A 21750-nucleotide genomic window follows, 5' to 3' on the forward strand; every position below is an offset into this window, starting at 1 on the left:
TTAAAATTTACTTTGGGTTTTAAAGTGTCTGTCTTCTCTACTAAGCAGACTTAACCATTTAAATTCTCCTAAATCAGCCTGTTTTTCTCAAAGTGTCTACTTAGAACAGTAGTCCAGTCGGCTTATCGATGTCAGTCTGAGTTAAAAGAAAATGCACGTTTCCTTCTTTTTCTTATCCTGTACCCTTTTCCCTTTATTCTGCAGCCTGTGACTGTCATCCCGAGGGGGCTCTTTCCCTCCAGTGCAAAGACGATGGTCGCTGTGAATGCAGAGAAGGCTTTGTGGGGAACCGCTGTGACCAGTGCGAAGAGAACTATTTCTACAATCGGTCTTGGCCTGGCTGCCAGGAATGTCCCGCGTGTTACCGGCTGGTGAAGGATAAGGTCAGCTGTCAGCAGTGCATGCGTTCGTTCACTCAGCAGGTGTTGAAGGGGCACTTCCTGAGAGGGGAAAAAAGTGGGGAACAAGACAGACACAGTCCCTCTTCTCAAAGACACTCGAGTTCCAGTTGGAAGGCAAATAATAAAAATTAAAGAAATACTCACTGAGATGGGGGCAGGAAAGAATGCAAACAGAGCATAACAGGGGAGAACTACTGTGTTTAAAGCCTCTGTGGAAACTCACTTAAGGTGAGATCTTAGGGATAAGAAGGAGCCAGCCAAAGGAGTCGGGGTGGGGAGGCTGTTCCAGGCAGAGGGAACGTGGGGTGCAAAGACCTCGAAGCGGGGCGGGGTGTCTGGAATCTGCTGGTTTGTTTGGTAGAGACAGCTTCTGTTTCACCGTGTTGACTAGAGTCAGGAATTGAGATTTTATTCCACATCCAGTGGGAACACACTGCAGAGTTGTAAGTTAGGAAATCCGGTTTATTTTTTTAAGAAAATTCTACTGTGTGAGGATTGACAGTTAGGAGTGGGGAAAAGGGGGAAGCCTAGATTGAATTGGGTAAATATGTGTGTTCGGCGGGGGAGGACAAGGATAGGGAAAGAGAAGAATCAAGGATAGAGCTCGGGGTTTTTTTGTTGTGTTATTTTTTTTTAAGGTAGTTGGAAGCATTGAGGTGGAGCATTATTGAGATGGAGACGACTCAGAGAATACATACTGAGAGAAAAAATATCAAAATATTTTGTTTGTTTTGTCTCTTTAGAGCCGCACCCACGGCATGTGTAGGTTCCCAGGCTAGGGGTCGAATCAGAGCTGTAGCTGCCGGCCTACACCAGAGCCACAGCAGTGGGCGATCCAGGCTGCATCTTCAACCTCCATCACAGGTCACGGCAGTGCCGGATCCTTAACCCACTGAGCAGGGCCACAGACCGAACCCATGTCCTCATGGGTGCTAGTCGGGTTCGTTAACCACTGAGCCACGAGGGGAACTCCTATTTTGGGATGTTAGGTTGAGAATACTTATCAGAGAGCCACACGGAGACATCAGGAAGGTAATCTCAAACGCAGGCGAGGGGTCAAAACTGGAGAATCATCAGCTTGGAGAGTTTGAAGTCAAAGGAAAAATCAGCCGGACAGTTTTTTTTTTTGAAGCCACATAGATGAGGAAAAACTACCCGTGTTATCTCTTTACAAGTGGGCATATATGGAGTGGTTAGGCCTGCCTGTTCATAGAGTGCCCTTTGAGGGTGGTTCTGCAGGAAGTACAGTGGAGCTCTTCCGGGATGTTTGCACATCGTGCCTTTCCCGTTTCTTCCTTCGTTCCGTTTAGGTCGCTGACCATCGAGCAAAACTCCAGGAATTAGAGAATCTCATTGCAAACCTTGGAACTGGGGATGAGATGGTGACGGACCAAGCCTTTGAGGATAGACTGAAGGAAGCAGAGCGAGAGGTGACCGACCTCCTTCGAGAGGCCCAGGATGTCAAAGGTACACACGATTGATCAAACGGGTGTTTCCTGTGAGGTGGTCTCCTCTTTAGATGCGCCCCCTAATTCAAGGTTCAGTAGTATGGCTTTCTAAGTTCTTTCTCAGTTTTTAAACTGTGTTTAGAATATGCATCTTTTTATTCTTAAAACATAGGGAAAAGAACCTTTTGACTTAATGTTTTCAGATATACCAAGCAGAAATAATTCTCGCAATATATCAGAAGCTGTTAGATGTTCAAATTCCAAGCATTTTATTCATCTGTTCTGTTAGTGTTTTAAAATTGTTTTTAAAAAGTCATTAAAGGTATGTATATTTTGGGTGTACATAATTTTGAGCAGAAAATTTGAGCTTTGATTTTCTGTCTTTCTGGTGAATAAGGATTTTTTTGTTGTTGTTGTTGTCTTTTTAGCTATTTCTTGGGCCGCTCCCACGGCATATGGAGGTTCCCAGGCTAGGGGTCAAATCGGAGCTGTAGCCACCGGCCTATGCCAGAGCCACAGCAACGCGGGATCCGAGCCGCGTCTCAACCTACACCACAGCTCACGGCAACGCCGGATCGTTAACCCACTGAGCAAGGGCAGGGACCGAACCCGCAACCTCATGGTTCCTAGTCGGATTCGTTAACCACTGCGTCACGACAGGAACTCCCGAATAAGGATTTATTTTATGCACGATTTTATTGCCTTGGAAAGGACTCTCTTAAGGACAAAAATGTGGTCATCAAGTATGAGCTGAACAGCTTGCTGCTGAATATGTCACGGTACTTAATGAAAATAAAGATTAGAAATTAGTGTCCACTTAGGACATTTTCTGTTTTATTACTGAACAAATGGGCTAATAACATTGTTATAAAAGTATATATTTTGTATTTTTTTTTTTTTTTTTGGTGTTTTGTGCTATTTCTTGGGCCGCTTCCACGGCATATGGAGGTTCCCAGGCTAGGGGTCGAATCGGAGCTGCAGCCACCGGCCTACGCCAGAGCCACAGCAACGCTGGATCCGAGCCGCGTCTGCAACCTACACCACAGCTCACGGCAACGCCGGATTGTTAACCCACTGAGCAAGAGCAGGGACCGAACCCGCAACCTCATGGTTCCTAGTCGGATTCGTTAACCACTGCGCCACGACGGGAACTATATTTTGTATTTTTAATGTCCTTTGCAATTGTTAGATCAGTCTTCTGTACGTTATCTGATGAGACTGGAGATAAGCAGAAAAGGAGTGGACTTAAGATTTAGAAAATTACTTTAAAATATTGACTTGAGAAAAACCCGAGACCCTCCATATGCCGCAGATGCAGCCCTGAAACTCAGAAGAAAAACCAACGAACAAACGAAAAAAAAAAAAAAACTGCGTTTTTAAAACTTTGAAAATAAAAAAGTTATTTTAAATAATTTTCTTTATTTTTATTTTTGTTTTTGCTTTTTAGGGCCTCACCAGTGGCATATGGAGGTTCCCAGGCTAGGGGTTGAATCCGAGCTGAAGCTGCTGGCCTACGCCATAGCCACACAGGATCCGAGCCACATCAGTGACCTACACCACAGCTCACTGGATCTTTAATCCACGGAGCGAGGCCAGGGATCAAACTCTCATCCTCATAGATGCTAGTCAGGTTTGTTACCACTGAGCCACAACAGGAACTACTTCTCGATTTTTAAATCACTGAAAAATTTTGATTTCATTTCTTACTCTCTGAATTAAGATCTTTTCTAAATGTGGAGAAGTCCTTTTCTACATTACTAAGTCCTATAGTATATGCCAGGTGTTGTGCTAAACACCAGTAATAAAAAAATGAATCCTTCCATCAAGGTGCTCAGCATCAGGCTGAGGTCACTTTTGTTTTGGAGTTTCCAGCATTGAGATACACGTGCTCACCAGACACTCATGGTAAATGTACATTAACACCTGGGACCCGATGATTGGCTCCCCTAATGATTCTGTATCCATTTGGAGCTAGAGAGGTCCGCTGGTCAGAGCACAGGTCAACAAAAAATTAAACGTATTGCATACTTCTTGTAACTATCCCTAATATATAGGATTTTGATTTTATAAAATTATTGAAGTAGCGAAGGAAGTAATAGGATCTGGTTTTGGCCAGTTTGTTTAATTTTTATGAGAGTCCAAAAATTGGTCTATGAGGTAGATTTTTAGAAACTGAAAAATAAGATGGGAGATCAAAAACTGCTGGCTCTCGTTTTGATTGTTGTTACCTTTTACGTCTTAAACATAGATTAAGTATTTAAACGTTTCGTGTTCGCTATAAGCAATGGTGGCTTTTTTTAGGATGTTCACTTTTCAGCCACGCATTTGGACACCCGGTTCTCCGTTCATGTATATTCTCTTATAACAGCAAACTCACGTCTGTCCTGACATAGCCACTGGAGAATCGAATGTGGACTTACCATTCTCAGGTGGACTGCCAGTCAGTCCATCTGAGAGGTGGGTGCGGCACACAGCTCTGGTGCCAACACCACCAGCGCCTGGGCTAGTCAAGGGGCAAGAAAGGGAGCTCAGCCAGCATTGCTGCTCATGCAGGGTCCACCCCTCGGTGTAGCCCCACCTACGTCTAGCTTTAGCCGCAATGACCCCACACTTTCCTCTGCCCAAGCAGGTGATTCTGTTGGACAGAAGCTGTGACAGGAGCCACGGTCACCACACTTCCTCTTGAGACGCCTGAAAGATGGGGAGCAGCTGCTGACAGCTTTGGGAGTGGCTAGGGTTAAAACCCACCCTCACTAAGACGTGATTTATGGAGCTCCTGGCTGACCTTTCCTACTTAGGTTCAAACCAGCCAAGAATAAAAATATCTTCATAGTGATTTATCTTTTGAGACTCCCTAAAGTATTCATTTGTAGTTTAAAGTTGTGTTTATTCTGCAGCTTTAAAAGGAGATTATATGGTGCAATTAGGTCTTACAATTAGGCAGGTGGAATTAGAGGGCTTTGAAGTGATCCACTTAGGTTATCTATTCCCTTTTCAGGATACTGCTCTTTCTTGAAAGAACTGGCCGGGGAGATTGGTATCTGTTACCTTCTTGAAGTTCTAAAGTGAAGGGGTTTCTCTAACTTCATTGGCTGCTTGTGCTTCCTAAACCTAAATGATTTTCTAGATTTCAACTTGTTTTTATGTTTTATATTAAGAATCTTTCGATAACCAAAGAATTGTTTAATCATCTGAGCAGGGCCATTGTATATAGTCAGATGAGAGTTTTCTACACCAACTTGGCATGTGTATTGGGTAGTTGAATTTACAAGTTTCCAAACCTGTATTCATCTTTATTGTTCTTAACTTTGACCTTTCATCTTTTTGACATTCCTTGGAAAATTAAGATACTAACACTGAACATCATGATGAAATAAGAATTGATCAGTTTTGAATAGCACTGCCGTAATGGTTCTTGTATATTAATGTAAGTTCACGACGTGAGAATTTTAATATCAGAATTATATTTGCACTGGTTCCCATTGTGGCTCAGTGGTAGTGAACCTGACTAGCATCCAGGAGGTTGTGGGTTCAATCCCTGTCCTCGCTCAGTGGGTTAAAGGAGCTGGCATTGATGCAAGCTGCAGTGTAAATTCCCTGAGCCGGGAACTTCCATATGCAGAGGGTGTGGCTCTAAAAAGAAAAAAGAAAAAAGAAAAAAAAAAAGAATTACATTTGCACAGCCTTATATTTGTCTTTTGATTGATTAGGGCCCAGGAATGAGGTTTAAGTTGAATGATCATAATTAATAAAGAACAAAATTTAACAAACTATGCAAAAGCAAAAAATAATTTGAAGGAAACTGCATGGATGTGCTGGGGTATGGGGAATGGCAATGAGAGTCTAATTATTTTAAAATACAAAATGAGGAGTTCCCGTCGTGGCACAGCAAAAACGAATCTGATGAGGAACCAAGAGGTTGCGGGTTCGATCCCTGGCCTCGCTCAGTGGGTTAAAGGATCCGGGGATGCCATGAGCTGTGGTGTAGGTCACAGACACAGCTCGAATCTGGCATTGCTGTGGCTCTGGCATAAGCCGGCAGCAACAGCTCCGATTAGACCCCTAGCCTGGGAACCTCCATATGCTGCGGGTGTGGCCCTAAAAGGTCAAAAGACAACAACAACAACAAAATTTAATGTGCCATATTTCAACATCTATTTCGAACCTGGTTTTTACCTAGTTTAGAAAAATGTCCAGCTCTCAGGGGTAGTATTTTTTTTTTAACAACATTGCATTTTTATGATTCAATCTTGCACGTGCTAGAGTATCAAAAATCTTTCGTTCCTCAGACACTTTTTGAGTGTCTTCTCTTTCCCACTCATCGTGTAATGATGTGTAAGAGAGAGGGACTCAGACTCAAATGGGAGAGACAGTGTGTTAACTTCCAATTAAACACAGCTGGAGCCCAAGGAGAAGTGTGACAGTAGAGGTACCACTGGGCCCAGGAAAGACTGACCAGCTCTATTGATGGGCTTAGGGACACTTGCCAGAAAGACGCCGTGTTTGAAAGAGTAAAGCTAAGCTGTGCCTCCGATTTCAGGTGGCATTTAATGTCCCCCACCTTCAGATAATGTATGCGCTTTCTTCTGCATTGCCATTGCAGATGTAGACCAGAATTTAATGGATCGCCTCCAGAGAGTGAATAACACCTTATCCAGCCAAATTAGCCGTTTACAGAATATCCGCAATACCATTGAGGAGACCGGAAACTTGGCTGAGCAAGCACGTGCCCGGGTAGAAAGCACAGAGCAGTTGATTGAAATTGCTTCCAGAGAACTGGAGAAAGCAAAGGTTGCCATTGCCAACGTGGTGAGTGAGTGGGAAGGTCTGAGGCGGGGGCGGGGGAGCCCCTTTGTAACTTGGGGCAAGTCTGTAACCGGCAGTGGAGTGCTGCTTCAAGGACATCGACTCCTTTTATCCTTCTGTTTCTAAACACGGAGGAGGAAAGCCACGTTGCTCAGAGTTGCCATGAAATAGTCGTCGCAGAGTGGGTTAAAACCAAAGGACATCTGAGTCCTTCCTCTAGCTTTGGTCCTTCTGCGGCACTAGGCAGTTTAAGCTTTTCTGTTCTTTGCTGAAAATAGAAATAATAATCTGCAATCAAGGATGCGTATATTAACTCGAGATCTCTGAAATTAAGAAGAGGCATTCTTTTTGCTGCATAACACTAAAAAATTTAGTTTTGACACTTGGTTTTGTGAAATTCAGTTAATTCATTCCTTTGAGATTAGTGCTTTGTTTATTTCCCCTTCAGTCGATCACTCAGCCAGAGTCTACAGGGGACCCAAACAACATGACTCTTTTGGCAGAAGAGGCACGAAAGCTTGCTGAGCGGTAACTTCCACCTCCCTTTTTAATGGTTAACTTATGACTTTCATTACGGTCTGTCCACGTTGTCTCATCCTATGCCCACACTTTCCAAGTAAACCACTTTTCCAGAGTTGGCTCTCTTTTCTGAAGTGTGCTATTATCACCTATTATCAGTACTATTATCAATACTGTTATCAGCTACAGGCACTCTTTTCTTCCCTTTACTTTGGGAATTAGAATATTTAGTCAAAGCTGTTTAAGACCATGTAGGAACAGAACCAGAGTAGCCAATAAAGATGAGGTCCGGGATTTGTGTTTATGACTAGAGAGATGAGTTCTAGCTGGCATACACCGTTTCATATGTGAATACTCTTAAATAATTATACTTAAAAGTAGTTTTTAATACCCATAAACATTTCTGCCTATAAATTTTATCTCATTAATTTTCCCAGAAAACATCATTTTGTCAGATTACAGAATGCTATTTATATACTTGGCCCCCACTGAAATGCTTGCAAAATTCCAAATTGATAAGATTTTTCAATATTTGTAGAACTCTGCCCACATTAGTATGGGTATATACTAAGGTAAGCATTACCTAAACTCTCCTTCTTGTCCTATCAGACGGTTCTGTTTCATGGCTTATTTTCCCTTTTATGTCACACAGCCATAAACAAGAAGCTGATGACATCGTACGAGTGGCAAAGACAGCCAATGATACATCAACTGAGGCATATAATCTGCTTTTGAAGACCCTGGCAGGAGAAAATCAAACAGCTTTTGAGATTGAAGAGCTGAATAGAAAGTGAGTGTAATTTAAAAGTGGCTGATCGCCCTTCGGTTGTTCTTATAAGTAATACCAGTTGAATGGAAAATTAAGTGCCGGTGAGTTCGCGGCATGCAGCATGATTTCTTTTGTTAATCACACTTTTGAAATGGTACAGTAATTAAAGCAGGATACGTAGAGCCACAGGGATTTTATTTGTTCCAATTACTATATCCACGGAGAATGGTAATAAGATACTTAAAATTCTTCATAAATGAAAAAGGAAGAGAAAAAATATACTTGAGCTTTAAAGATTTAAAAAGTGTCTGGAAGGAGAAAGCATATGGCAGACCATATGCTGTAAGTAGAAGTGAGGAGATGAAATAGAAATTTAAACTATGTTGGTATGAAATAATAGCATTTTAATGTAGTGTTTCTTTGAGGTTTTGGAAATACTGTCACAGTGATTCAAACTAGACTGAATCTGGTTAACACGAAGATGCTTAAAGCAGCTAAGGATTTCGTCAGTCATAGGTTTTGTTCCTTAGGTATGAACAAGCGAAGAACATCTCACAGGATCTAGAGACACAAGCCGCCCGAGTCCATGAGGAGGCCAAAAAGGCTGGTGACAAAGCCGTGGAGATCTATGCCAGTGTTGCCCAGCTGACACCTGTGGACTCAGAAGCACTGGAGGTATGGGGCTGACAGCCTGTGTGCCCAGGCTTTGGTTGTCTCTGCCATCACCCATCCACACCCCTGCCCTCTCCCCACCATACACACACCCACCCGCCCCGCAGTCTGGGCAAGAGCTCTCCTGACTGCCCTGCAGCTTCATTGGCACCTGCCTCCTCTGTCCTCCAGATGACTCAGTGGTCAAGTCGAGGTCTAGTTTAGAACTTAATAGAACACGTTGAGGTAAAAAAAAAAAAAAAAAAAATCCTGTGATTATAAACATTAAATAGCACTGACGCCTTTAGTGATAGGAATAATCACTCCAAAATCTTGGGTGTAAATTCAAATTATAATATGTTTGGATTAATTAAAGCAAAGGGTAGGTGGATCATTACTCCCAGGAACTCTCTGGTTTTGAACAAGAAAGAGACAAAAGAGGTGGTTCAAATGAAAGAACTCCATCAGGATGTTTGGGGGCAGGTAACATATTTTGGGTTTGTATTTGAGGTAGTGTTCTATTTCACCTGTACTCTAATCATTCTGTACTCTAATCATGGAAACTCATACCAGGTGTATTTTTTGCATTAAAGTCGAAATTTTTTCTTTTTCTTTTTGCCGCCACACCTGAGGCATATGGAAGTTCCAGGACTAGGGGTCGAATGGCAGCTGCAGCTGCCGGCCTACAGCACAGCCACAGCAACACCAGACTCGAGCTGTATCTGTGACCTACACCACAGCTTTTGGCAACACTGGATCCGTAACCCACTGAGTGAGGCCAGGGTTCAAATCCGCTTCCCCACGGATGCTTCGTAGGGTTCCTAACCCGCTGAGCCACGGCAGGAACTCCCTGAAATTTTTTAAGTTTCACTTCTTATGCTTGAGGTATTGACTTGATTTTTACCACATAGTTTTAGGTCTTTTCAGACATGTACATCTATATATGATTCCATATATATGGAATTTGATAATAAACAAAACTAATCTATGGTGATAAAAACCAGACCAGTGGTAGCTGCATTGTTTGAACGGTGGGTGTGGAAATTGATTGGAAAGAGATACGGGGAATTTCCTGGGTTGGAAAATTCCGTGTTTTGATTGGGGTGTTGGTAATACAGGTGAATATATTTGTCAAAACGCATCAAACTTAGCACTGTACATTTCATTTATGTAAAGTATACCTCATTTAAAAAAAAAAAAGTAAAATCTTGACCTCTGCTGTTCTTTTAAAACCATCCACTAAGTATAGAGTTCCTTCGCCTGCATTTCATCAGTTTAGTTGTTTTGTCTAAAATGCGATGATCTTACTTGCTTTTCATAGAATGAGGCAAATAAAATAAAGAAAGAAGCTGAGGATCTGGATCGTCTGATTGACCAGAAGTTAAAAGATTATGAGGACCTCAGAGAGGACATGAGAGGGAAGGAATTTGAAGTAAAGAACCTTCTGGAGAAAGGAAAGACGGAACAGCAGGTTGGTTTGCTATGCAAGTGTCTTTTGCTTCCCAAGGCAGAGATGGAGAAGGTCCGACTCTGTCTGTGAGGTTTTACCGCAGTTGCAGAAGCAGCAAGACACTCAAAAAGAATTCAGAGAAGGGTCTTACACTGACGCCCACTCCTAACCCGCTGTATGCTGCCGGGTCTCAGGGACATAGCTTGGAGGTGCCTGGTCTATTAGGAGGGAGAAGGGCTTTACCTTGGAGGGTTTGTCCTCTGATCTGCCACGTGTTTGCAGACTGCTGACCAACTCCTAGCCAGAGCTGATGCTGCCAAGGCTCTTGCGGAAGAAGCTGCTAAAAAGGGACGAAATACTTTACAAGAAGCCAATGACATTCTCAACAACCTGAAAGGTACGGGGGTGGTCAGATAATTGGGTGAATTAGCATGTGTCCTCCACTAGGGTGATTTTCTTTCCTTTTGCTTAAAAGAAAAAAAAATGTTTCTCAGAAGACTTTCTGAACATAGACAATATAAAAGATAATAGTATAATAAATCCCATGTGAGTATCATTCAGATTCAGCAGCAAAGATTTTTTACTGCCTTTACTTCATCCCCCAACACCTACCCGAATTTTTTTTATGCTGAAATATTTCAAAGAAAAATCCCAGAGCTCATGTCATTTTATCCCAGCATTCCTCCGTATGGGGGAAAAAGAGGGACATTTTCTTTTTTTTTTTTTTTTTTTTTTTGTCATTTGTCGTTTGTCGTTTGTTGTTGTTGTTGTTGTTGTTGTTGCTATTTCTTGGGCCGCTCCTGCGGCATATGGAGGTTCCCAGGCCAAGGTTTGAATCGGAGCTGTAGCCACCAGCCTACGCCAGAGCCACAGCAACGTGGGATCCGAGCCGCATCTGCAACCTACACCACAGCTCACGGCAACGCCGGATCGTTAACCCACTGAGCAAGGGCAGGAACCGAACCCGCAACCTCATGGTTCCTAGTCGGATTCGTTAACCACTGCGCCACGACGGGAACTCCAGGGACATTTTCTTATGGTAGGATAACTAACTCCTGTAACCCTGTAACCACGATATGCCTGTTTAGCTGGGTTGCATTGGGAAGAGGAGATTATCTTTAATTTTCTCTGCCAAGTGCATCTCAATCTTTGTGTTTTCTCTCCTCACCCAAGATAACAGAAGAAGTGTGCTCAGTCACTGTGTAGCCTTGGACTCGCCTCTGATAAACAGAGGTTCTGTAAACACAGATGCTTTCTGGGGTGATGGCTGAATGCATGGACTCTGTCAGTGGGTTCGGGTTAGAATCCCTGATTCACTGTGAAACCTTAGAAAAGTTATCTGCCTATTTAATAATCCTCAATTTCCTCACATGTAAAAATGATGCGGTACTTGCATCACAAGCGAATAAGACTCTTGACTCAGTACTTAAGGCATAGTAAACACTAAATAAAAACCGCAGCTTTCCATATTGGTTGAGCTGAGGTGGTGGCATACTGAGCTCTGCAGGAACACATATTTTTCTTTTCTGTTTTTTTTTTTTTTCTGTTTGTTTTTTAGGGGGGCCGGAACCTGCAGCATATGGAAGTTCCAGGCTAGAGATCAAATCAGAGCTACAGCTGCTGGCCTACACCACAGCCACAGCGACGCAGGATCCAAGTCGAGCCTGCAACCTACACCACAGCTCATGGCAATGCTGGATCCTTAACCCACTGAGTGAGGCCAGGGATCAAACCCACATTGTCCTGGGTACTATTGGATTCGTTTCCGCCATGCCACAATAGGAACTCCACATTTTTCAAATGAGAATTTGCCTTCCAGAAACAGGTGTTCATGCACATGAATCTTCCACACAGAGCTGTGTGCTTTATTCTCCTAAGATTTCATTCTCTATTGTTTGTCATTCTTTTCCCCTGACGATCATTGTTCATGAAACAAAATCCAGTGGCAGGTCCCTGAAAGGTTCCCTTTTTGGCTTGTTGAGAGTTTAATTCATATGCATTCCTTGAACTTGTTTTAGATTTTGATAGACGAGTAAATGATAACAAGACGGCTTGTTTTAGATTTTGATAGACGAGTAAATGATAACAAGACGGCTGCAGAGGAGGCCCTAAGGAGAATCCCTGCCATCAACCAGACCATAATCGAAGCCAATGAAAAGACCAGGGAAGCACAGCTGGCTCTGGGCAACGCTGCCGCAGATGCCACTGAGGCCAAGAACAAGGCCCACGAGGCAGAAAGGATTGCCAGCGCTGTCCAAAAGGTATACACTCCCTCTTCTCCGAAACAAAGCCTCTGCTTGTCTATTTCTCTAGTCATTTTCCGCTTTCTTTCCAGACCCCTAAAAGCTCTTGCAGATTTTTCCCTTGACTCTGGTATAGTTATATTAAAGCGCCCCTGTCATTCTTTTTCTTTTTTTTAAACTAGGCATTAGTGCAGTAACCACATTGATTGAGGTGGGAGAATCATTGCAAGAGTCCTTTACTCTAAAATTTCTAATGGCAGGATCTGAGTTGTAAGGAGGAGGGACGGCTTCAGGGATCCATCGAGCCCCCTCCGTCAAAAAAAAAAAAAAAAATCAGACTCTTTCTAAATAAACACAGTTCCTTGACATGGACAGTTGATGTTTCGTCTGTCCTGTATAGAGTGCCAGGTCGGTACAGTTTTCAAGCCGCCCTTTCAAACCTATGGCCGTATCTAAGCCCCACCTAATTAGACTTTTTTGTAGCTGCCACTGCTAGGCTTCTTTCTACTCATCTTAAAGAATAATTTCTTTAGGCTGGCTTTCTTTTGCTTAAAGATCAATCTTTTTGTTTTATTTAAAGGAGAGATTGGAGCTGATCCCTAAAATTATGTGTTTGAGAATCACACACATTTTTTAGTTTCTTTCGAACAGTGGGTTCTCGGATTCATTATATCTTATAAAATATGTCCTATTTCAGGGTTTTGGTCTTTTTTGTACATTGCGATGAACTGCCAAGTGGAATAAGACTAGCTTTGAAGAGAGAATGTATCCAAGCAAAGGAGTCTAATGAATGTGATGTGGCGGAAAATGTACACTATTTCAATGTTGAAGCTCTGTGACCTCCGCTAAAAATGGCAGCAATAGAACAGGAATTTTTAAGGATTAAATAGGAGGATACAAATGAAAATGCATGATAAAATGGAAAATGTGATTTTGTTAGGTGGTAATGTTATTTTTATATGATACCATAGGTCAACATGTAGTACAAAGTCTTGCCTCTCTTATTCTGGATCATTTTTTGGAGCCATTTTATAGGTTATATAAGGAACGGCAGCATACGTTAGAAAAAAGAAGACTTTTTTTTGTTTTTCCCATCAGCAATTGTTTATTTTGTGCCTAGAATGCTACCAGCACCAAGGCAGAAGCTGAAAGGACTTTTGCAGAAGTTACAGATCTGGATAATGAGGTGAATAATATGTTGAAACAACTACAGGAAGCAGAAAAGGAGCTAAAGAAAAAACAAGATGATGCTGACCAGGACATGATGATGGCAGGGATGGTAAGTGATTCTGGCGTATTTGCTCGTGGACAGAAAGTGAAGGCTGTTCCATAATAAAGATCCTTAACTTGTAGAGAAGAGTCTCTTTCATATTGACTTCTGTTTTTCATTGGGTTTTCTGGTCAAGAATTGGGTTAGTACTTGGCATAGAAGACAAAGAATTTGGAACTTCTGCCAGGTTGTTGCACGATAGTTCCTTCCCAAAGCTACTCTCAGTTAAAAGCAAAACATTGTTTTACACATTTGAGGTTGGGGGATATTTAAAACTATGTATTTTATATTTCTGAACAAGTAATTCATAGGAAGTATAAAATTAAAAAAAAAAAAAAAAGAACAAGAAGGAATACAGTGAAAAGTAATCCCTTCCTCTTCTTCTCCCAGCAACTTGCTGCCTAAGGACAAAGACCAGTTTTTTGTGTAAAGGGACATTTTTGAAGATGACAGAACATGCCAAACTCATATCCAATTTAATTTTTTACCTTTTGTGATGATGTGTATACATAACCCTGTTTGTAACAAAATTGACTTGTGCACGCATGGCCCAACAAAGGACTAGGGTCCCTTTTTCCATATTATGCTCTATTTTGCTTTTGAAAGACTTTGGTGGAGTCACAATGGGAATATTCCTTTCCAGTTCAATGTGCTTGCAGTCACAGTAATGATAGACATGAATTTGTTTAACTGTGCACTTTCAGTGCAAGAAGGGTTCCTTCTTCCACACCTGCTAAAAAACATGCCCTTCACTGCAGATCATTTTCACCTTGGGATGGAAAGAAGAAATACTAGGCTTTAATCTAGGTAAAGAAATCGCTAGGGAGGTGATTACAGGAAGCATCCCTGTGCAAATGCTTTATTTTATTATGCATTTTTTGCTTTTTGTTTTGGATTGTCCCTAGTTTTCTGTAGCAAGGTATGGCTCGAGTAGAAACTCCCATATAGTAAAAATGTGTATTTTTCATATGTACTGAGCATCCCTGGATTTTCTTTTTTCATACAGTTATAGAAACATTAGGTTTAAAGCCTATTGAAAGAAGGAGAAAGATATATATTCTCTATGAGCTTCAGAAAAGGGTGTGGATTCAATTCACAGGATAGAAAGAGCTATCTTTTGTTCCTTTTGATACATTCCTTCTAAGGTGCTCAAAGCACCCTCACGTATCTTATCCTGTTTATACTTATATCAATCCTGAAAGGCCAACATTGTACCAATACTGTTGGAGTCTGTGACCTGTTTTCTTCTCGGAGAGCGTGAAGGCTTAGAGTTGTCCCTGGTCGAGGAGGCTGAAGGCAGCAGGTTCAATGTCATAGTCGGACTCCCCAGGCTCTCGCAGGCTGCGGCAGAGTCCTCTGCTGCTCTCTAGAACTCCCGCCGGCAGCCTGGGAAGGCGCGGTGAGAACTGCTGCAGTTTGAACACAGCTTAATTGTTTGTACGCTTTTTCCCCTTGCGTTCCATTTCTCAAATTTCCTCATTGTTTCTATCCAAAAAATTTTGCATTGTCTTGACCCAAAAACCTAGGAAAAACAATTCTGTGGTAGGAAGCTCAAAGCTACTCTTTTATATCCTGGCCAGATCTATTTGTGAGTGCATCTGTTCTCTGATACTTTAGATGCTTCCTCTTCCATTGCCATTTCCTGTGACTCATGTCCAAGTGTATTTGTTCAGGTTTCATGGAATTTTCCCAAATATCTTTACCTTTAGTTGATTTTTTAAGTGTCAGTTGTATTGCCCCAATTTGTGTGTGTGTGTGTGAAAGACAGCGAGAGATTGTACGGTTGCAGGGGGAGAGGGAGTTTTAGAAGAAGGTCACTTAATTATGAAAATTTTCTGAGAATAGGACATTTCTAATAATCAAGTCCCTAGGACTGTCCTTGGAGTGTCCATGTTTTGCTTCTGAAGTGTAGTTTTATATTCTTCTTTTAAAAGTAACTTGCTTCTGCTTGATGGGTTTTATTAGGACTACACCTCCATGTATTCTTGAGTGAAAAAAGGAGCTAAAGTTGATCTTTGAAATACAAATAGAGTCACTGTAGGCAAACTGACTGCTTCTTTATGACTCTCACGTGAATTAAAAATAACATCCTCAACATGAAGATAGGTTTTTTGTTTTTTGTTTTTTGTTTTTAATCCTAACAGTGGGAGAGAACAGTTTCATGAAGTTTCATGAATTAGAAGCGGAGAGACCATCTGAAAATTAGATCTGTTGACTCATTGGGAAAAAAACATTTCAAAGAGATGAAAACGTACCATCGAGACTACCTTGAGCAATTATCTGTTTTCTCTGTACAGGCTTCACAGGCTGCTCAGGAAGCCGAGATCAATGCCAGAAAGGCCAAAAACTCTGTTACCAACCTCCTCAACCTTATTAATGACCTCTTGGAGCAGCTGGGTAAGTAACCACAGAGTCTTTGTGGGCAGTCTCAGACTCCTTTGTATTGTTCTTAGGATCTGAGATCATTGACTCAAAAGTAGATACTAAAGTGTGAAGATTGTATGAACTGAATCATGACTTTAAGTTGTGTTAATTCACCAAGTACTTACTAGGTCCTTCCGTGGACTTCGGCCTTGGAATCTGAACGTGGTCCAAGAACTGAATAAAGTTTTGAAGATATGCTGCCAGCTGAGGTGGCTCATTTATGGTCAGGGTTTATGATACAGTTGAGCAGTGATTATTCTTAGTTCATCCTGCTGGCAGAGTGTCTTTGAAGGATTTAAAGTGAAGGATTTCAATGATAGAATAAAAGCACACTTTAAAGGACAGTTGGTTAAAGGATAATCTGATGAGGTGACAGTTTTGATACCAAAAGAGAGAAAAGGCTTTCTTTTTGAAGAAACTATAAGCATATCCCTTTAATCTAATTTGATCGAGAGCAGGCCTCATTATAGGGCCAGTGTACTTTTGTCACCAGCCTGCATTATAAAGTGGTACTACTCTAGCCAGTCCAGCATTGTAAAGAGGCATTCTTTTTTCACGTGCTACCCTTTAAAGTTTGGTTTTGGTCAGTGTTTTGTTTTGGGGCTAGGGTGGGGGGAAGGGGGGGTTAGAGGGGTATGTGATATTTTTATCTCTCTCAGTTATCAAGAATAATAAATTATGTGCCAGCAGATGGATTTTAAAATGAAAGTAAGCTAGAAGAGGCAGCTTTTTGTGGCAGAAAAAGCTGGATTTTAGTTAGGCTCACGTTGGAACCTTTGTTGCTTGGAAGCCATGCACATTTGGGTAAATGATCTAACATCTGAGACTCATTCGTGTAAAACGGGCTTGTGAGAATTTCATCGAGTACAGTTTCCATGAAGTGTTGGTCATTGTGCAGCTGGCTGTGTGCTTTCGTTTAACACAGAAACAGTTCTTCTCAAAAGAACCTCTTTTTTGAGCCGATTTTAAAGCGAAGCTTTGCTGAAATTATTTCAGCCTTTCGACCCTGGCTGTGCTCCATAGGAGGGCTCATGGAAGCAGGCCATGACTCCCCAAACAACCCAGCTTCCCTGGGATCTAAGAGCTGAGGGCTCTAGCTTTAAGATTTTTGTGTTCATCAGAGGGCACTGAAAAGACACAATGACTGTAGAAACATGTTCATGCAAACATGAGAAAGGTATGAAGTGTTATTCGATGCTCTTCAAGACCACAAGAGAGGCTTCAGGTCCGGAGCATGGTAGCTCCCTATTTAGAAAATATTTCGGAGTTCCCGTCGTGGCGCAGTGGTTAACGAATCCGACTTAGGAACCATGAGGTTGCGGGTTCGGTCCCTGCCCTTGCTCAGTGGGTTGACAATCCGGCGTTGCCGTGAGCTGTGGTGTAGGTTGCAGATGCGGCTCGGATCCCGGGTTGCTGTGGCTCTGGCGTAGGCCAGTGGCTACAGTTCCGATTCAACCCTTGGCCTGGGAACCTCCATATGCCGCAGGAGCGGCCCAAGAAATAGCAAAAAGACAAAAAAAAAAAAAAAAAGAAAAAAGAAAATATTTCACAAAAACCATTTCCTCGGAGAAATAACCCTCCAACTCCAATGTTCATGATATGCTCTGGCCCGTCCCTTCTGGGTTGGGCCAGAGTGTGGACTTGGTGTGCCTTGTTCATGCCCTTGTGGGACAGGAGTCACGGCCTCGGGCCACTTTTGCATCGTGGCAGCTGCTGGACTTCCTTTTCGAAAAGGCTGGTGGGGGTCCTTGTGGACTGATGTTAGCCTTTTCCTGCTGAGTGTATCTGTCCTCTTCTGTGCCCTTTCTGACTCCACAGGGCAGCTGGACACAGTGGACCTGAACAAGCTCAATGAGATTGAAGGCACCCTGAACAAAGCCAAAGATGAAATGAAAGTCAGTGATCTCGACAGGAAGGTGTCCAACCTGGAGAATGAAGCCAGGAAGCAGGAGGCTGCCATCATGGACTATAACAGAGACATTGAGGAAATCCTCAAGGACATCCGCAACCTGGAAGACATCAGGAAGACCTTGCCCTCCGGCTGCTTCAACACCCCGTCCATAGAGAAGCCCTAGCGTCCTCCGTTAGGGCTGGAAGGCAGCACCCCGGCCGGGGAGCCATTCTGAGGCCATAAAGTGCCTTAACACAAAGATTACGTTTTTTCAGACCCCCACTTCTCTGCTGCTCTCCACCACTGTCCTTTTGAACCAGGAAAAGTCACAAAGTTTAAAGAGAAGCAAATTAAACAGCGTGAATCGGGAACGAAGGGTTTTATCTAATAAAGTCTCTCTTCCACTTACGGCGCTCCCTCTTACCCACACTTTCCCTTCTGAGTTGCATCAGGACGTGGCCTCCTGCAGTGTTGTACGGCGGCTCAAACACCACGTGGGAGCCCTTGTGTGCCAGGGCTGGGCAAGTGGCCTCCCGTTCTCACTGATACCAGCAGAACCTCCTCAGTCTCAGCACTCTTGTCTCTATGAAGGAAAAGTTTGGCTACTGACAGTAGCATTGCGATGGCCAGTATTTCCGGTCTATAGGTAAGGAAATCGCATCTCCAGCTCCCGCCCCTCTTCCTCCTGAGCAAGAGGAAGTCCGCATCCTGTGCCAAAGGTATTGGTGGTTTAGAATGTTGAGAGCCATCCTCGGTTGCCTTAGCTCCCTTTGGGTATAGGACACTGAGCCATCCGTGAGTGAGGGTGCAATGGTTTACAGCAGTCTCCAGGAACACACGAGACTGCGGAAGGAGGCTGAACATTTTCTCAGATGTTACTAATTGACTAGGAAGATAAACTTTTTTTTTTCCAGATTTTTGGGCAGCTGATAATTTCATTCTGGATGGGCAGCTTGCACTCACCAATAGACGACTTCTGTTCCTGTAAATGGAATGTATACTGAAGAAGTAGGGATATATGTGATAACCACTAAAGGTCTCTTTCAAAATCAAACTAATTCCTAGAGCCTTTTTAGTATATGTCTTGGAACTAGTCTTGTGATCTGGCAGAGGCCGTTTGGTCCTTACGATCTGGACAAACAAAAGACAAGCCCCCTTGTCCTGGTCTGTTCTAGCAAAGGGATAGAACTTAGATGCAACTCGCACGGTCAGGATCTCACGGACCCGCTTTGCTTCCACTGGGGAGAGAGATGAAACAGTGGACCCTTAGCCTTCGTGTTCTCCTGATGTTTCCACCTTGTAGAACCCCTCAGAGCACATTGTTTGCCAAATCCTGGTGGCAAATACTTGCACTCAGTATTCACACAGCTGCCCACACCATGTAGTTCCTGCACTTTGTGATTTAAACCCACTCTAAACCTTCCCTCTATGTGCAGAGGGAAGACCCAAGACCCTCTGTGGCGTTTCCTAGTGGGCTTCTCAACTTTTGATCCTCAGCTCTGTGGTTTTCTTCTGAGATCACAGCGTGACGATTCCCTGCCACAAACCCCTTCCTCCTCCCAACCCGCCTCTGAGATTCATATATAGCCTTTAACACTATGCAACTTTGTACTTTGCGTAGCGGGGGAAAGAAACTATTATCTGACACACTGGTGCTATTAATTATTTCAAATTTATATTTTTGTGTGAATGTTTTTTTTTTGTTTGTTTATCATGATTATAGAGTAAGAAGTTTATGTAAATATACTTGGCCCTATTTCTAGAACGGCACTGCCTGCTCACTTCACTTCATTTCCCCTCTCCACCGGCACAGCGTGTCGCATACCTCCTTCCCTCCCATCTGCGCGTCTTTGGATTGAATTTGTTCCCCGTTGCTTGGCTCTTCGCCTTGTGTTTGCAGCATGTCCGTTCTCTTAACATTCACGTCCACCTGCTTTCCTCTACACACAGCCACGAGAAAGAGGTACCTCGAGCCCTCTTCCCCTGCAGACCTGACGGTCCTCAACCGTAGCATCATGTCCTCCGTGTCTGCTCCACAGCAGGGATGCTGGCTTGACAGGGAGGGATGGAGTTAGGAAAGGGCATCTTCGCCATGGCTGTGCGTCTCAACAGGAGTGAGCTAGAAATGCTCTTTCTGGCAGTTGGGTGCGCTGGATGGGTCATTTTTGCAAGAGGGTGCATAATTACTGAGCGCGCAGGCATCAGAGATGGTGCTGCAGACAGGAGGAGCGGGAGAGGTGTCGAAGCCGCTTCTCCCCGTTCTGTCTCCTTGCATCCCACCGTTGACTACCGAGGTCGGGATCCTCCTAAGCATCCTGTTGCAGAGGGCCTGGCTCTTCCTGACCACGTTGTTCCCGTCGGTGTTTCCTAGCCAGTTCCTCTGGTTCAGCAGCCGTGTACTAACAGACGTCTTGGTCAAGGTTGCAGGAAAAGGACCAAAGATAGACTGCGAAGGTCGTTTTCCATCTAGCCTGCGGGTCAAGTTCCCTCCAGTCGGTCTTAGCCACGGTGAAATTCAGGCGATTTGTTGTTGTCGTCGTTGTCATTTCTTTTCTCCTTTTCCATCTGTGTGGTATATTTTTAAACAGAAGTGTATTTTTAAAATAAAAGTCCTTTATAAGATGATACCTTCATTACACTCCTGCAATATAGCCATTATATTACTGTATAGTCCCAGTTTATCTGTACTTTATGTAATAAAACAGACAAGGTGGCTGCTGCAGAATGCTGGGTGGCATAGGGGACAAAGACAGCTGTACCCTGGAACTTTGCCTTTGAATTCCAACTGTGGCCCTTTTCCATGTGCCTTCACTTTAGCTGTTCGCCTTAATCTCTACAGTCTTGCTCTCCGGGGTGGTAAATAAAATGCAACACTTGGCATTTTTTATGTTAAAAAAACAGTATTTTATTTATAATAAAATCTGAATATTTGTAACCCTTTACACTTGGTGTGGCCTGAGTGTGATACAGGGCGTTTATGATGCTTTAAACAGTATGACTAAGGGAAAACGCCTCAGCATGTGTTCTTTGGCTTATCTATTTTCCTGGGAACAATCCAGTGTGTGTGCCTGTGAGGACAGGTATTTATTTATGTACATATAAAATGTTTTTAACCTCTCTCAGATTAGGATACTTCGATGTAGTCCAGAGGTTACCACACTCTTTCTGATAAGAGCATGATCGTAAATGTTACCGGCTTTCCAGACCATTCCATCTATAACACCTGCTCTGCTGTTGTAGCAGGAAAGCAGCCGAGGACAATCTGTAAACGGCCGAACGTGGCTGTGGTCCAGGACAACTATTTACAGAGACAGGCCCGGGCCTGCGGGCTGGGGTTTACCAGACCTCCTGGTGTAGTCTCAATACTTGATTAATGACTACTGAGGACTGTTTTCAAATTACTCGGGCTTCCTAAATTAGCAGCTGTGTATGAAGAGTTGTCTTCCCACCTTTTAAATACCCGTCTTTAGCTAAACTACAGGTACGTTCTTCGGATACTGAGAAAACACACTCAGACGTAATGGAAAAAGAAAAGTAACGTGCTTGGACCAGCAGGCCTTCAGGAGGGCTGGCCCACTTGAACTAACCTAGGGCCGGGTGAAGACGTTTGGAGGAGGAGTTTCCGTTGCGGCTCAGCAGGTTAAGAACCTGACTGGTGTCTGTAAGGATGCAGGCTTGATCCCTGGCCTCGCTCAGTGGGTTAAGGATGCAGCGTGCCGCAGGCTGCAGAGTAGGTCGCAGATGCAGCTTGGATCTGGTGTTGCCGTGGCTGTAGCAGAGGCCTTGGTCGCAGCTCCAATTTGACCCCTAGCCTGGGAACTTCCATTTGCTGTGGGTGTGGCTGTAAAGAGAAAAAAATGGAAAAAAAAAATTGGAGA

At 43.2% G+C, this 21750-nt stretch overlaps 1 protein-coding gene across 2 annotated transcripts in view; it reads left to right on the forward strand.

Moving 5' to 3' along the window:
• LAMC1 (laminin subunit gamma 1) overlaps positions 1-20814 on the forward strand; it is a 122873-nt gene extending 102059 nt beyond the window's left edge. The window contains exons 17-28 of one of the 2 annotated variants that reach the window (XR_014814289.1): positions 205-383; positions 1712-1868; positions 6453-6658; positions 7104-7183; positions 7827-7964; positions 8474-8618; positions 9916-10065; positions 10327-10441; positions 12063-12305; positions 13408-13566; positions 15855-15954; positions 17800-20814. Coding sequence is in view for 1 of the 2 variants with exons in the window: in NM_001271715.1 (NP_001258644.1) it covers positions 205-383; positions 1712-1868; positions 6453-6658; positions 7104-7183; positions 7827-7964; positions 8474-8618; positions 9916-10065; positions 10327-10441; positions 12106-12305; positions 13408-13566; positions 15855-15954; positions 17800-18056 (1886 nt within the window). In the remaining variant the exon portion in view is untranslated. 2 annotated transcript variants of the gene reach the window in all.
• Positions 20815-21750: the final 936 nt, after the last annotated feature.

The sequence above is a fragment of the Sus scrofa genome, chromosome 9, assembly GCF_054392235.1.
Source record: "Sus scrofa isolate SSC_HxYL_T2T_F1_AM1 chromosome 9, Sscrofa_HxYL_maternal_Yorkshire_Landrace_v2.0, whole genome shotgun sequence".
Taxonomy (NCBI): domain Eukaryota; kingdom Metazoa; phylum Chordata; class Mammalia; order Artiodactyla; family Suidae; genus Sus; species Sus scrofa.